This window comes from Misgurnus anguillicaudatus, chromosome 17 (assembly GCF_027580225.2).
Source record: "Misgurnus anguillicaudatus chromosome 17, ASM2758022v2, whole genome shotgun sequence".
NCBI classification, from domain to species: Eukaryota; Metazoa; Chordata; class Actinopteri; order Cypriniformes; family Cobitidae; genus Misgurnus; species Misgurnus anguillicaudatus.
In genome coordinates, this window is record NC_073353.2 from 33,423,161 (window position 1) to 33,438,179 (window position 15,019).

At 34.1% G+C, this 15,019-nt stretch overlaps 1 protein-coding gene across 2 annotated transcripts in view; it reads left to right on the forward strand.

Moving 5' to 3' along the window:
• ctdsp1 (CTD (carboxy-terminal domain, RNA polymerase II, polypeptide A) small phosphatase 1) overlaps nt 1-12,917 on the forward strand; it is a 35,379-nt gene extending 22,462 nt beyond the window's left edge. For both annotated transcript variants that reach the window (XM_055215512.2, XM_055215511.2), the window contains 5 exons: nt 2,396-2,497; nt 5,907-5,963; nt 6,768-6,860; nt 9,215-9,400; nt 11,042-12,917. In XM_055215512.2, the coding sequence (XP_055071487.1) occupies nt 2,396-2,497; nt 5,907-5,963; nt 6,768-6,860; nt 9,215-9,400; nt 11,042-11,170 (567 nt within the window). In that variant the 3' untranslated portion in view covers nt 11,171-12,917. The remainder of the gene's footprint in view (nt 1-2,395; nt 2,498-5,906; nt 5,964-6,767; nt 6,861-9,214; nt 9,401-11,041) is intronic.
• Nucleotides 12,918-15,019: the final 2,102 nt, after the last annotated feature.

The window sequence follows — 15,019 nt, forward strand, 5'->3', positions numbered from 1 at the left end:
CCAAACATTACTGAATTTTTAGTTCTCACTTTTAAATTTTATATAGGATAAAGTCAGTAGCAACAGAACTAAATAAAGCATGCATGCAGGATTCTTATTCCAAGTCGTATCTGATTATGTTATTTAAATCAGAGTAGTCTCCATTCTCTTCGACCTGGAAGTGAACTTCAAACCCCAAAGTCAGCGTGTCACGAGCTATGTTACTCTGTAGCTGTAGGGCAGAGTTAGTTTCAGGTTCAGTATACTGTGTCCTGTTGGGTGTGAAGATTTGTGCAGGTTTGTAACCATAGCTGATGTCGGTCACTCGATCATCACTCAGTGGAATGTTTGCTCTCAAAGAGCCACTTATACACCTAATTAGGGATGGGTGACATAACCAAAATCTGTGTTACAAGTAATTTTAGGTTGTGTAAATACATTAATGTTTTGTGTAGTGCAGCAAATAAATTGTTTTTATATAGTAAATATTTTATTTAAAGGAATAGTTCACCCAAATATGAAGATTCTCTTTTTACTCACCCCCATGCCATCCTAAATGCATAAGACTTTCTTTCTTCATTTAAACACGTAAGGTATTTTATACTAAAATGATGTCAAATGCATATTTCTTCTTATATGCGGCTCAACAAGCTTAGAAAAAGCTTCCATCATTTAAGTAATCCAAGACTCAAGTGGGTTAATATATGATTTCTGAAGTGAAACAAGTGCATATTTTCAGCTTATTTAGTGATCAGTATGTTATGTATAATTTAAAACATGCATATCAGCATGTTAAATTAAAATATGGCGGTATGTCGATAACTTAAAATCTCATTGGTTCCTGCTTGTCTTGTGATGAAACTTGCATATGACAACACATGAGAATATGGGTTGGTGACAAAAACGGTTTGGCAAGATGAGAAGTAAAAAAAAACAACTCGTTTTAAAAACATGCATCAGGTTTATTTCAATGCACAGTGTATTTACGTTAATTTTATGCAATAAAAAATTACATTTGCACCATTTTTATGAAAGTTAAGACTGAATGGACCTGAAAATGTCAAATGGTGTAACCCCCAATTGTGCCAAAGAATGACAAATATTAAATATTTTATCCACCTTGATGGCATGTAAGTGTTATCAAAATAATAATAATAATAATTTTAAAATATAATTTTATTAGTTATTTCTAAATGTAAATTTTAATGCGTTTTTGTAATATTTGTCCTGACATATGTTAAAAAACAACTCTATTTTTTCAATAATATTTGACAAATGATGTAAAAATGTATGTAAAAAATCATATTACACTAAACTAGATGATTATATTTTATTCCACATTTTTATGTACATATTTATAGTTTAATTTAAAAAATACTAGTTACACCAATTGACACAGACCGGTTACACCACATTGACATTTTTGCAATTATCCCCCAAATATTCTTTCAAAATGAAATAAAACCAGAAATTTTAGAAAAAAAGAGAATGTATGCTAGTAATCTGCAAATTTATCTTGAAATTTTAACCCTTTTACATTTAATTACGGACACAAAATAATGAACGTCACGTCATTGACCTGAATATATCAGTATTCACACATTAACCCACTGGAACCTTGGATTACTTTATTTACAGAATTACATCTGAGATGGAATGAGGGTAAATAAATTAAGAGAAATTTCATATTTGGGTGAACTACTCATTAAAATATTTACACGGTAAGTATAGTTAAAATACACATGAATAGGTTTCATGTTTTATAACATCTGGGTACAACAAAATAACCAAATCAGTAAAACTAATAAAATTGATAGTTACAAACTGATAGCTTGAGTCACGTTAAAGCAGCTGTAAAATAGACTACACATAAACAAACCATATACGCCCCTGTGACCACACTTAAATTGAGTTTTCTATTTATATGCATTACATGGTGACTGTAAACAACATACAGCAGTATAGAATAGATGTATAGTGGGATCTTTAATAGTTGACACTAGGGATGGTCCGATCAGGAATTTTTTCAGCCGATACATTCTTGTCATCATTGTCAAAGTAATTTTACTATTATAAATCATATATTGGTATTATAAAGATTCAAAATATGAAAGCAGAGACAAACACTCTATGTTTACTGTAAAATTTAAAAAGTTTGGTGCAACAGAATTATTAAGTAATCATTTATTTAAACCAGATTTAAGTCTAAGCCTTGTTGTTGCAACCCACCCTTAAGTCTTAATAATGAATTATGATGTTTACCACAGATATGCAAATGCAGTCTTTATTAATCTATTTACTTAATAATTTTGATTTGCTTAATAATATTTGCGAAGTAAGAACCTGTATTGTGTTTTTACTTTGCTCTTATAAACACCACCACAGCTACTTATTTACCAAGGAATTTTTATTACAGGTCCCAGCCAAGCCACTTCTTCCACAAATAAAGTCTAAAGATGTAGGGAAGATCTGTGTGGTGATTGATCTGGATGAAACACTAGTCCACAGTTCATTTAAGGTAAGTCAATGTGTTGATCCCTCTTTTTCCAACAGTTCATTACTGGCAGTGGGTGAGAATAAACTATGTCACATGATGTGTGCTGTTGGCATCTCAGATCATGGTTATTGGATACACTTGACTCGAATGTTACAGCTAAACATTTAACACCATTGCACATAGGCCACATTCACATCAGATGTATTGTGAGGAATCAGATTTTACCGCTTTAATTTGCTTTGCTTTATGTGACATCCACACAACAACATAGAAACCCTTCCATTTTCTCCTTCGAAATTTTTTTTGAAATTGTTTTAACCAATTAAATGCCCGTTTGTATTGTAATGTAAAGATTGGTTGCATGCATGATTGTAAAGGAAGCATGCATATCACAACAACGTCCCATGCAATGAGAACAAAGCTATATTGCAAATGTTAAACATTTGTAATTTACTTTATAGTTAGCAGAAAACGCAGCAATATGCTCATGCACGCGCACACAGCCGCCTCTCAAGATTCTCGCAAAAAGTGACAGACTGAGTTATTTTTCACAACCTACATATTACACATACATGTTCAGATACACGCACAGCTATGCTTAAATGCCTTGGCGACATATATACTTAAGCAATAGGCTATTGAACCAACTAAGTGTGCCTGTAATATGGTATTAATGTTATAGTTTCATGAAAACATTTGCAGTCTTTTCAACAACATACACAATGAAGCTATGAAAGTAATTCAATTATTTACAATCATTGGGCCCTATTTTAATGATCTAAGCGCATTGTCTAAAGCGCACGCTCTAAATGGGCATGTCCGATTCCACTTTTGCTAATTTAACGACGGGAAAAATGGTTTGTGCGCCGAGCGCACAGTCGAAAAGGGTTGTTCATATTTCCCTAATGAGTAATGGTTGTGTTATGGGCATAGCGTGCAATAAACCAATGAGAGTCTTATCTCTCATCCTCTTTAAAAGCCAGTTGTGCTGGCGCTATGTCTAATCCCTATTTAGATGACGGACTAAGCGGAGGAAGAAGACCCCAGTTTAAAAATAATGTAAAAAATGTGGTGTTTTCATTTTTATTGAAATTGAACGTCTTTTAAAAGGTTTTAATCCAAAAAAGTTTTCTTTCAGTCATAGAAGTACAAATAGCAGGCTTTTAATTGCTGTAAATGTATTGATATCCTACATAATCATTGTAATCTCATAAAATAATTTGCAAATATGCAAGAAAAGGTTAGATAAAGAAGAGATAAAGAATTTACAAATGTGCGAGAGCTGAAGAGTTTAAGCACTAGAACAGCGCCATGCCAATGGGATTTTTAAAAAGCATTACTTAAAATGTTTCTCATCTCACCATATCCACAGGTACAGTGTCATCATATACAATAAATCCTTAAGGTAGCATTTAAAAACATTTAAAAATATTTGCATTTGTTTAAAGCAAAGCATTTATTTACTTACCAGGCTACAGTTAAAGCAGCTCTTTGCGCCTTTTAATGTCTCATAATCGGTCCTCATTTATGTCCAAGAGACTCAATAATAATCTTTTACATTCAATCCTTTAATCTTTCATATTTAAAAAAGCGTTTTTGTGCTGCTGCGCATTCATGTATGTGATAAGCAAACCCGCGTTGTCGTCCCCGTTTATAGGCGCTCTTTAAATAACAAAAAACATATTGCGGCATTGACTTTAAACCAGGTTTTAGTTGGTCAATGGCGTAGTCTATTTTAGTTGCCTCAAAATAGCAACTGGCCAACAATGCGCCTGAACACACCTCGTTTTCAGACCAAAACGCCCATGGGCGCAAAAGTGGGCGCAAATGTATTTGCTATTTAAACAACGTGGTGCTAAACGTGAAAATTATAATTGCGCAGGGTTGAAACTATCAAAAGACACTCGCGTCGTGCATTGAGCCAGGTGTATGATAGAGCCCATAATATAAATTCAAATTTAGTTAATTGTTATATTCTTAAGATAGTTAATACCTTGATGTGCAAGATGATCAGCTGAATAGTTATACTTTTGTATGCAACGATTAAATCATCAGAAAATAATTAATTGATTCAATTCAGTGTTTTTTCATAGTTTTTATGCGCATATAGTTTATGGGTGGTTCCTGCTATTTTTTTATTATTAATATGATTGTTATAATTAAAAATATTTTAGAGTCAGAATTAAAAATGTTTCAAAGCATTGACAATAGGTTTCATTTTTACACCAGATATATTGCTGCAAAATATCGGTCTACTCGATCTGTAATAATCGGTATCGGCCCTGAAAAACGCGTATCCGTCCACCTCTAGTTTATTTGTCACATACACGGTTATACACAATATACAACTTGCAGTGAAATGTAGGTGTAGTCAGCGTTTTTTTTAGACTGTGGAAATAATAAAATTCAGATGACCTGTTGCATATTTGAATGAAACGTATTAAATGACCAGAAGTGTTGTCTTATTAAACTTGGTATTTATGAAAAATTTGTCTTGACATTTTGTGTTTTTACAAACATGTTTACATGCTTCAGTCCGTTTATGGATTTGTTTCTTGCTGCATAACATAATCCGAATGTAATGTGCAAAATTTGGAAAACCAGACAGGAATGTTATTCTCCCACAGTGACAATTTGTTATTCCTTGTCTAATTTCATTTTGTTCAATATTTGTGCAAGCACTTTTCTTAAGCTCACTTTGTAAGAGAGACATCTCTATAACACATAACCCTTTTAAAGATCAATCTTGTTGTTTATAGGAGTATTTAAAAAAAGACTGAACACTAAAACTGAGCTTGCTGGATGTTTGCACATTAACCTCAATATCAACATATTAATAATTCCTGATCCAGTTACCTGCAGAACACATAACACATCTTCTTAAAGAAACACTTCACCCAAAAAAATCTGTCATCCTTTTCTGGTTTTAGCATTATCAGTGTTTTTATTTTTAGGTTTTTTAGACAATTGTTGTCTGTTTTGTTTTAAAACAATTTTTGAAAGTGTCTTTAAAGGAATAGTTCACCCACATTTCTCTCATAATTTATTTGCCCTCATGCCATCCCAGATGTATGACTTGCTTAAACAAAGAGTTGAAAACGAAAAATATATATATTTTTTTATTAAAATACCATCCTCCTATTGGTTCTTACATGTCTTATGACAACACACACATATGATATCATACAACATTCAAGAACCAATGAGATTACTAAAGCTAGACGCATATTTCTGTTTTAACGTATACGCGAGGGTCCGTGTACATTACGTCATCAAAACAGTATGTAAGTGCACCACCGGATTTTTGTAACCGTGTGTACATTTTTCTTTTTATGCCTAGATGTGAACAAATAAACATTGGCTTTTCTATATTTTTTTCCTCACAATAGTGTTAATATTAATTTAAGTTTTATTCTTTATTTCTTTCCAGCCAGTGAACAATGCCGACTTTATCATTCCAGTGGAAATTGATGGAACTGTACATCAGGTTAGTCTCAAGTGTCCTGGTACAGTACATGGCTGTGATTTGATAACTGATGTGTGCAGAGCGAGGGAATGATGTACTCATAACCTATGACCTTTGCGTATCGTCACGGCAGCAAAAAAGTGGAACAGAGCTCTTTCAAACAAGCATTTTTTTCTGTTTACATGTGCTTGCTTAACATGAATGTTGCTGTCTGACAGTATCACATCCATCTCAGCTGATGGCTCAGAGCAGCAGGTTGCTATTTTTGGTGCTGTGACGAAACCGAGAAACCCTGACAGGATTCTGAGAACTCACAGGCTATAAATCTTTCCTCAAAATGTGCCTCCTGCTCTCCTTCGACAGTACGACGCCTTGGCCCTTTAAAGGGCAACCACAAGACCATTGCGCCCGGATTTTCAAGATGTCTGACCACCTCCGGCTTTGGCCTGGTTCAAGTAATCCAGGATAGGCTTGTAATGTCAGGAAAGCCTATTCGGGATAACTTGGGTCAGGAAGGAGACCACCAGCTTCATAAATGAGCTTCGCTGACCCAGTTTTATTTTTGTAAATCGAGTCGTGTTTGTGCGTCTCGTAAAAGTTTTTCACTCTGCAATCGTATGAAGCCAGTCATTAACTAAAGTGTCAACTGTAGAATCAATCTTGTTTATTTAGTAATAAATCTACTGCTGGAATTGAGAAAGCATTACATGCATGTGATCTAATTCAGTCTCAGGTTTTTGATCTCGGGCTGGTTTTCTCTTTCAGACACAAGCTGTAAAAAGCTTAGTTGTAAAGTACAAGTTTCTTTTCTCTGTCCAAATGTAGGTGTATGTTTTGAAGAGACCTCACGTGGATGAGTTCCTCAAGCGAATGGGTGAAATGTTTGAGTGCGTGTTATTCACCGCAAGCTTAGCCAAGGTAAGATGTGTTAAAGGAAATTTGCACTATGCAAGGTATTCAAATGTATGTTTATTAATAGGTGGCCTTTAACATCGTTTACTGTAGCACTAGCAGTAAAGTTTTATAGATGATTCCCACATCATTTTCAAATGGATATCACAAGAAGTAATGGAAAAGTTTACATGTTTTAAAGTGATCCTGAGATTTTATTGTCTAAAAGCATTGGTCTTCAACATGATGCCCATCTGTGAGTTGCCTGCCAAAACAAATTCTATTAATAACCTCAATTTTAATATGTATTTATTACATATTTATTCGTTTTGGCTTCTTTTTAGGGATGTATATGGTTTTTTTTTTTTGCCGATACCAATTTATACAGGCAACTATAGGCTGATACCGATATTAAACACTTTTATACAATACTATACAGTTGGCCTATTAGCTAGATTATTTCTGCATCAAATATTTTTTACTAAACATAGATTGGATCTATTTAACATTCAACTGGCCAACATAATAAGAGAGGCACAAAGTAAGATAATATTTTGACGGTTTTTGGTCTTTTTCCGAGATTTTGAAAAAACCCGGACCGCTGACATTTTTCTGAAATACTCTTTCTCTGACCGCATTGCTGACGTGCATGAGTAATCTCTCACGTTATTAACTATGTGACATACTATTTTTCTAGGGCTGAATAACAACTAATCGCAACTAATCATTTGCAGAATAAAAGTTTTTGTTTACATCATATATGTGTGTATTGTGAATAACAATTATTTATATATGAAGAGTTTCGTTGCAAAACGAGATAAATCCATTTTTTTTATTTTTGTCAAAACATGTTTATTATTATGTTATCATGTTATTCTTTTATTTTATGGTGCTACTTAGCTGTATTTTATAAGTTATGAAGGTTTAAATCAAAACAAACCAACTGCAGTTGAACTGAAATTAATTGGAATGCACAACCAAAAAACGAGATTTCTGAACAAATAAAAAAACTGTGGTTATCTCGTTTTGCAACGAAACTCTTCATATATAAAAAAACACATGCATGTATAGACGGTTTCAGCAGTAACAACATAAACAAGCAGCTGTCGCGGTCCGCACGTAACTTCTGGTAAACTCCGCTAATAATAAATAACAACAAAGAACTTTAAACGTAGTTTATTTATATAACAAACAAAAAAACAACAACACATAGATTACCTAGGAAACCAAAACATTTGTTATTTTCGAAGAGGCATTTGTTCAAGAGATCATTTTAGCAGTCAGACCATTAAAAAAACGAAACCGGAAGTAACGTTCGGATCCAGACGTGTACCACGTGCGTCCGATGAAACCGTCTATATATTTTAAGAAGAAAAAGTGTATAAGTATTCATATTTATATATAATATAAATTATATATTAATATAAAAATGTATATACACATGTTAATATTTCTTAAATATGCACATGCATGTTTGTGTATTTATATATACATCTAATTATTATACACAATACACACACAAATGTATGATGTAAACAAAAAAAAACTTTTATTCTGCAAACGATTAGTTGTTATGCAGCCCTTCGCACGTCTGACAAAGTACAGATTTTATTTCGTTTTGGGAAGAATTTAATTATTTTGATAATTATTTAAAAAAATGATGGATTATGCAACAGACATGCAACTTATTGCCTTCATGCAAATTATTGCCTTTCTTATGCCATTGCCGATATGCCGATGGTTTCAAATTCATCACAAATCTGCCGATACATATCGGTGGCCGATACCATCGGTGCTTCTTTTATGCATGTTAACATTTTAAACAATGATAAAACTTATCAACAAGTAAAATAAAATAAAACTTTTTTGTTTTTCTTGTTGATTTTATTTTGAGTATACTATATCAAAAAAGTAGCCCTCCAGATTGTTTTATCATTGTGGTAGCCCTTGCTCACAAAAGGTTGAAGACCCCTGCTCTATAAAGACTACACTGTCAGAAAATAAAGGTTTGAACTGTACCCTCAAAGGTGCATTTTTGTACCTTTATGGGAATAAAACACTTTAAAATGTTGTACCTTTTAGGGTGCAATATTATACCCTACGGACTTATTATGTAGGTAGGACCAATTTTGTCCCAGTTAAATGTTAGGGGGTACAAAACATTTAACTGTACCTTTTAAAGGTACACAATAAGTTGTATATTATTCTGTTTTGTATACCTGTAAAGGTGCAAAGAACCTTTTGTTAAACAGAAAGAAAGATTCAAGGTTCATAATGAAACCATGCAGTCAAAATGGTTCTTCTATGGCATCATCTTTCTTTTTTTCAAGTGAGCTCTACTTTTTTTTCCATCTAACCATGTGTCTCGTTCCCTCTGCCAGTATGCCGATCCCGTCTCAGACCTGCTGGACAAGTGGGGTGCTTTCCGAAGCCGTCTTTTCCGGGAATCCTGTGTGTTTCACCGTGGAAATTATGTCAAGGACCTAAGCCGTCTAGGCAGGGATCTCGACAAAGTCATCATAGTGGACAACTCACCAGCCTCGTATATCTTCCACCCAGATAATGCTGTACGTCTCAGTATTACCCCCTTGCATTGTTTTGCAGTTGAAATTAACAGTATGTGATCTTGCCCTTGAAAACCAGCTAAAATTATTTATTTTTTGCTATTTACTGGTTTCTACATAAAGTCATCCTACATGTAAGGGATAATGTATGGGCAGCAGGTTGATATCTGAAAGGGGCTTTTTTTTGCGAAAACAACCGTCTACCTGTACATTATTTTGCTTATTACACGGCTATTTACCTCATAAGCGAGGTAAGATTTTTTTTTACGAATAGAGACCTTCCTTGAGGAAAACACGTTTACTTTTGGTTTTAAGATGAGACAAGACGTTTAAATGTCACAAACCAGAGGTGTTATGCGCTTTCAAACTGAGGGGGCACGTGCCCCCTTGGTTTTTTTTAGCCAAATGGATTTTGCATGCAACCTCAAAATCAAAGAACCGTCCATTCATCTGCTATTTGACTTTTAATCCGTTTAAAATTCACAATATTATTAATTCTGTGCTGCATCCTTGTCACTTGTTGAAGATTTTCGGCGTTTTGATCATGTTACGTTACTTTATTCTGGCGGCAGGCGCCGCAGACAACTCACTCGCAGACGTCATTAGCGTCTGAGCGTGCTCAAGGGCTCCTTGCTGTCTTTGCTGAGGAATTAAAATGTGTAAGAAACGCTCACAACATTTCCAAACCTCAGTACGGTAATGTGCAGTTAACCTCCTCTGTGTCGAAAATGTACGGTATGCTTTAAAATGTGACAGTCTCGACGTTATATTAGTAGATTTCTAGATTCATCTTTGTACAACGCCAAAATTCGGCAGTGTTCACGGGGGCGCGGAATCACACATGCTCACATATGAGGTAAAATTTGATGCAATAATGCGTTCGTCAAATATTTTATCTACTTTTTTTTTTAAATCATTATTGAACATTAAAGTCAATCACATGGCTATAGCTTATGTCATTTTTCTTGTTTATATACTTTATGGATTTAAAATTACATTTATTTTATAGGCTAATGCAGTTGTTATGCAAAATGTATTAATGACACAATTAAACAAGTAATTTATTAAAATTTAAATAAATAAAACATGCCGTTTCAGATGTAATATGATATCAATATGTCATTATTCCGAATGAATAGTATTTGATATGAAAGTTAGTCAACACTTTTATTTTGAAATAACACTTTTACTTTTATTATTGTTAGAAATGTAAGTGCCATGGAAAAGACTGAAAGCTCTATAATATTTCGTTTGATGTCTGTGTATGCACAAATTTCTGTGAGCTGTGCAGACTGTGCCCCCTTAAAATAAAATGATGCATGACGCCCCTGCACAAACGCATTATTTGGTTTAATAATTTGCCGTATATGTTATTAAAAGACATATTTATATTTTATTTTGAGTAATATTAAACTGTACCTGTAAAAGTTATTTGCAGCATCCGGGTTATCGTGTGTTATTAGTTTTGAGCGGTAGTCATCGAAAGAAAAGATCCTTGGAATGCGACTGGCCAATCAGAATCAAGCATTTCAGAGGCAGTGTCGCATATAGTCAACATTTTATTTACTAATATACTATATTCAGTGTATAAAGGTAGTAAATACCTTCATGGTTTTGACAGGAAGTCTCCTTTGTTTCGTTTAGGTACCTGTAGCTTCCTGGTTTGACGACATGTCCGACACAGAGCTGTTGGATCTCATCCCTTTCTTTGAGAGACTGAGTAAGGTGGATAACGTCTACACTGTGCTCAAGCAGCAAAGGACTACTAGCTAGTATGACACTATGGGCAGCTGTCACTATGGGGCCAGGGAGGCTGCTGGGCTCGGAGCACCACGCTGCTTCCCTTTAACAGGACCAGCCATTAGCTCAGTCCTCGTCACCTACCCAGAATTCCATTCACAGGATGTTTGATGGAGAATAGGAAGTGGAATAACTGTGAAGGACTGCTTTATCAAATGCATAATTAAAGGAGCTGATTGATTGTTGTAACACTTGAATGGGTGAATCTCAAAATAAAAGATGTCTTGGTTATATTTAACCCCAAATTATAAACAATGCAAAAAATCTAGTAATCATTCTAAACACTGCAATCGAAAGGAAACAATTTATTTAAATTGTAAAGAAAGTATTTATACATCAGGGTAGTATTTGTTGCACTGCCTATAATTTATATTAATTTTAACGAAATACTGTATTACAGTAATATTGAAATGAATCACCATTAAGCAATATGTGCTTAATTGTTTTTTACAAATACGTCTCCCTGTTTGTGGGGTAAAACGTAACCTGGACATGTTTTCACGAGACTAACCCGATTATGTGTTGTTTCAGTATCAAGATTGAGGGAAGCCCTGTTGTAATGAAACAAGTTCATTGTCCTCTTTGGTTGGTGATTTGAGAAGATCTGATGTAAGAACATAACTACATTTCGTACCTTCCTCTTCTTGGGCTTTATTTTGAGCTAAACTTCCCTCATTCCCTGTGTTTCATGAGTTAAGTGCTCATATACGGACAAAAACATGAACGGCAATCATATAGAAAACTATGCTGTATTTTTTAATCTAGCCAAAACGTAATTCATTGAACTTTGAAGATTTTACTATTTCATAAACCCTTGTTTTTTCAAAATCATGTTTGTGATTTACAAAACTCGATTTCCTAATCGGGCACGAAAAAGGCCTGATGATACAATCAACCAGCACGTCAAGTTTCACAAAGCAGAAGATTTAAGGAAGGGAAATAAACCCTGCGCCTGTTTTCACTTTGAAAGTTGCGCTGATGCATCTTTTGATTTATACACAGTATGCTATTTTTATCTTCAATGTGGCATTACGGTAGCAAAAAAGATGTGGTCTTATTTACAAAATCAGTATGTGTCATACTGCATAGTTTTAAATTCATGTCAGTATGCCATTTGTGTGTCTATATAAATCAAAACAAGTAAAAAACTGGAATCAAACCCTGATCGTTCAGTGAAAGCAGAAATTCAACTTTTAATGCTTTTACTCTCCACTAAGCTGTCAGATGGGCAAACTGGTTTATTGAGAAAGTGATGTGGGCATTGGGTGGCCCCTGTCAACATGCAGTGCCATTTAATATGGACGTATCTGTTTATATGGATTGAATACTTGCTCAGCACTATCATAGTTGATTTGTTTTGCAAGTGCCATTGATGTTGTGAAAAGTAATGGTGGTGATGTTTATGTGTCCAGGATGTGTGGAATGGTAAATTATGGTTTTTATTACTGCCGTTTTGTCAATTTACACAGTGTTTGCCTTTTTAAATATAGGTATGGTGATGACACAACTTTGCCATCTTTCTACAATTGTGATCTTAATGAAAAGTGCTGTGCCATGGAGAGAGAAAAAACATTTTGTTATTCATAAAGGCTTAAAGAGGGTCTCGAGTGACATTTGATTCTTGAAAAGCACAATTTTGTTTTGTTTTTTGTACTTGAATCTCACCCTGTATTCTGTTTTGGTATTATTTTCAATAGTATTTGAATGTACAGTAACATGATTTGTGTAGCAAGTTCTTTGAATCATTGTTGAGACGAACTGTCGAACATGAATCATATCGAAAGGTACCCATCAAAATATGGAAAAAATTAACAAATTAAACTTAAAGGATTAGTAAATTTTCTTTAAAAAAATCCAGATAATTTACTCGCCACCATGTCATCCAAAATGTTGATGTCTTTCTTTGTTCAGTTTTTTTTTTTTGAGGAAAACATTCCAGGATTTTTCTCATTTTAATGGACTTTAATGGACCCCAATACTTAACAGTTTTAATGCAGTTTAAAATTTCAGTTTAAAAGGACTCTGGATGATCCCGGGCGGGGCATGGGGGCCTTGTCTAGCGAGGCGATTGTAATTTTTGGCAAGAAAAATAAAAAATATGCACTTTTAAACCACAACTTCTCTTCTTTCTCCGCTGTGACGCGTCAGCGCAACCTCATGTAATTGCGTAATGACGTAGAAAGGTCACGTGTTACATATATGAAATGCACATTTGCGGACCATTTTAAACAATAAACTGACACAAGGACATTAATTAATATCATTCCACATACAACAACGTTGAAACAATCCTCTTTCTCCAAACTTGTATACACTGGGGCGTAGTTTCGCTGGCGTCTCAGGACCGAAGGAATACGAGAAGTTGTGTTTTAAAAGTGCATATTTTTATTTTTCTTGCCAAAAGTTGCAGTCGTTTCGCTGGATGGGACCCTTGTGCCTCGTTTGGGATCGTTTGGAGTCCTTTTGAACTGCATTAAAACTGTTGAGTGTTGGGGTCCATTAAAATTAGGAAGGTCCTATTATGTTTTCCTCAAAAAACATAATTTCTTCTCGACTGAACAGAGAAAGACATCGGCATTTTGGATGACATGGTGGTGAGTAAATTATCTGGATTTTGTTTTTTAGAAAATGGACTAATCCTTTAACAAAATATATATTTGTTGGGTAGATGGGTACATCATGTCTTTCAACATTTCAAAGTGATGATCCTGTGAAAGACGTGTTACTTAAATCGTACTTGGTACATGCTACTGAGGTCTGGCTATTAATCAATATCTGCATAACATTTCACACTAGCTCACTTATGCAACAGGACCAGCCCAGTCCCATGTTTTTCTGAGGTTACGTAATAGTGTTGGTAGTACTTGTTTTGAATAATAAGCTCCCTTTGCAATACTCTTGCACATTTGAGCTTGAAGCTACTTTTTATTGTTGAACCAGAAATGTACCACACTGATTTTGACAAATTTGAAATACTGGGTAAGAATTAAGGCTTAGGTTTTGTAAGATGTTTTAACATTATTTTTCCCCTAAAATTTTTTTAAATTCTGTCATAATTTACTTCTAATGTTGTTCCACACCTGTATGAGTTTCTTGTGTTGAACACAAAAGAAGATATTTTGATAAATTATGAAAACTACACAGTTGACAGTACCCATTGACTTTCATAGTAGGATAAACAAATTTGACAAAATATTTTCTTTTGTGTTCAACACAATAAAACTCATACAGGATTTAAAACAACATTGTTAAGGTCAGTAAATGATGACATGTTTTGGATGAACTGTCCCTTTAAAATAATAGTACCCAAGTATTTTATTACTAAGAACATTAAGAAGCTATTAATTATTTTAGTAATTATTGCTCTCTCTAGTGTTGGACACTGGACATGCAGTATGTACAGTAATATTGTTTATCTAGTATTTTCTAACAGTAACACAATGCAATGTTATATGCATAGCCTATTTATTTTTAACGAATTTAAATGAAGTATGAAGGTATAAGTACATGACCTTAGATATCCTACTTGATCATTTGGGATTAATCAAAATTAAACTACATTCTACAAAGTGAGATGTTTCAACCGGTAAAATGTGGACAAACTCAACTGTTTAAATTACCTTTTAAAAAATCCATATTTGACCCTAAGTTAAGTAAAGTTAAGTCAAGCAGTTGGGTTTGTGGATATTTTACCAAACTTTAGAGCATACAAGTTGCCCCATGACAAAAGCTGATTAAATTTTTGGTAACACTTTACCTGAGGGGGTGTTCATAAGACTGTCATGAACATGAAGGAGATTTTATACACATTTATGACAAGTG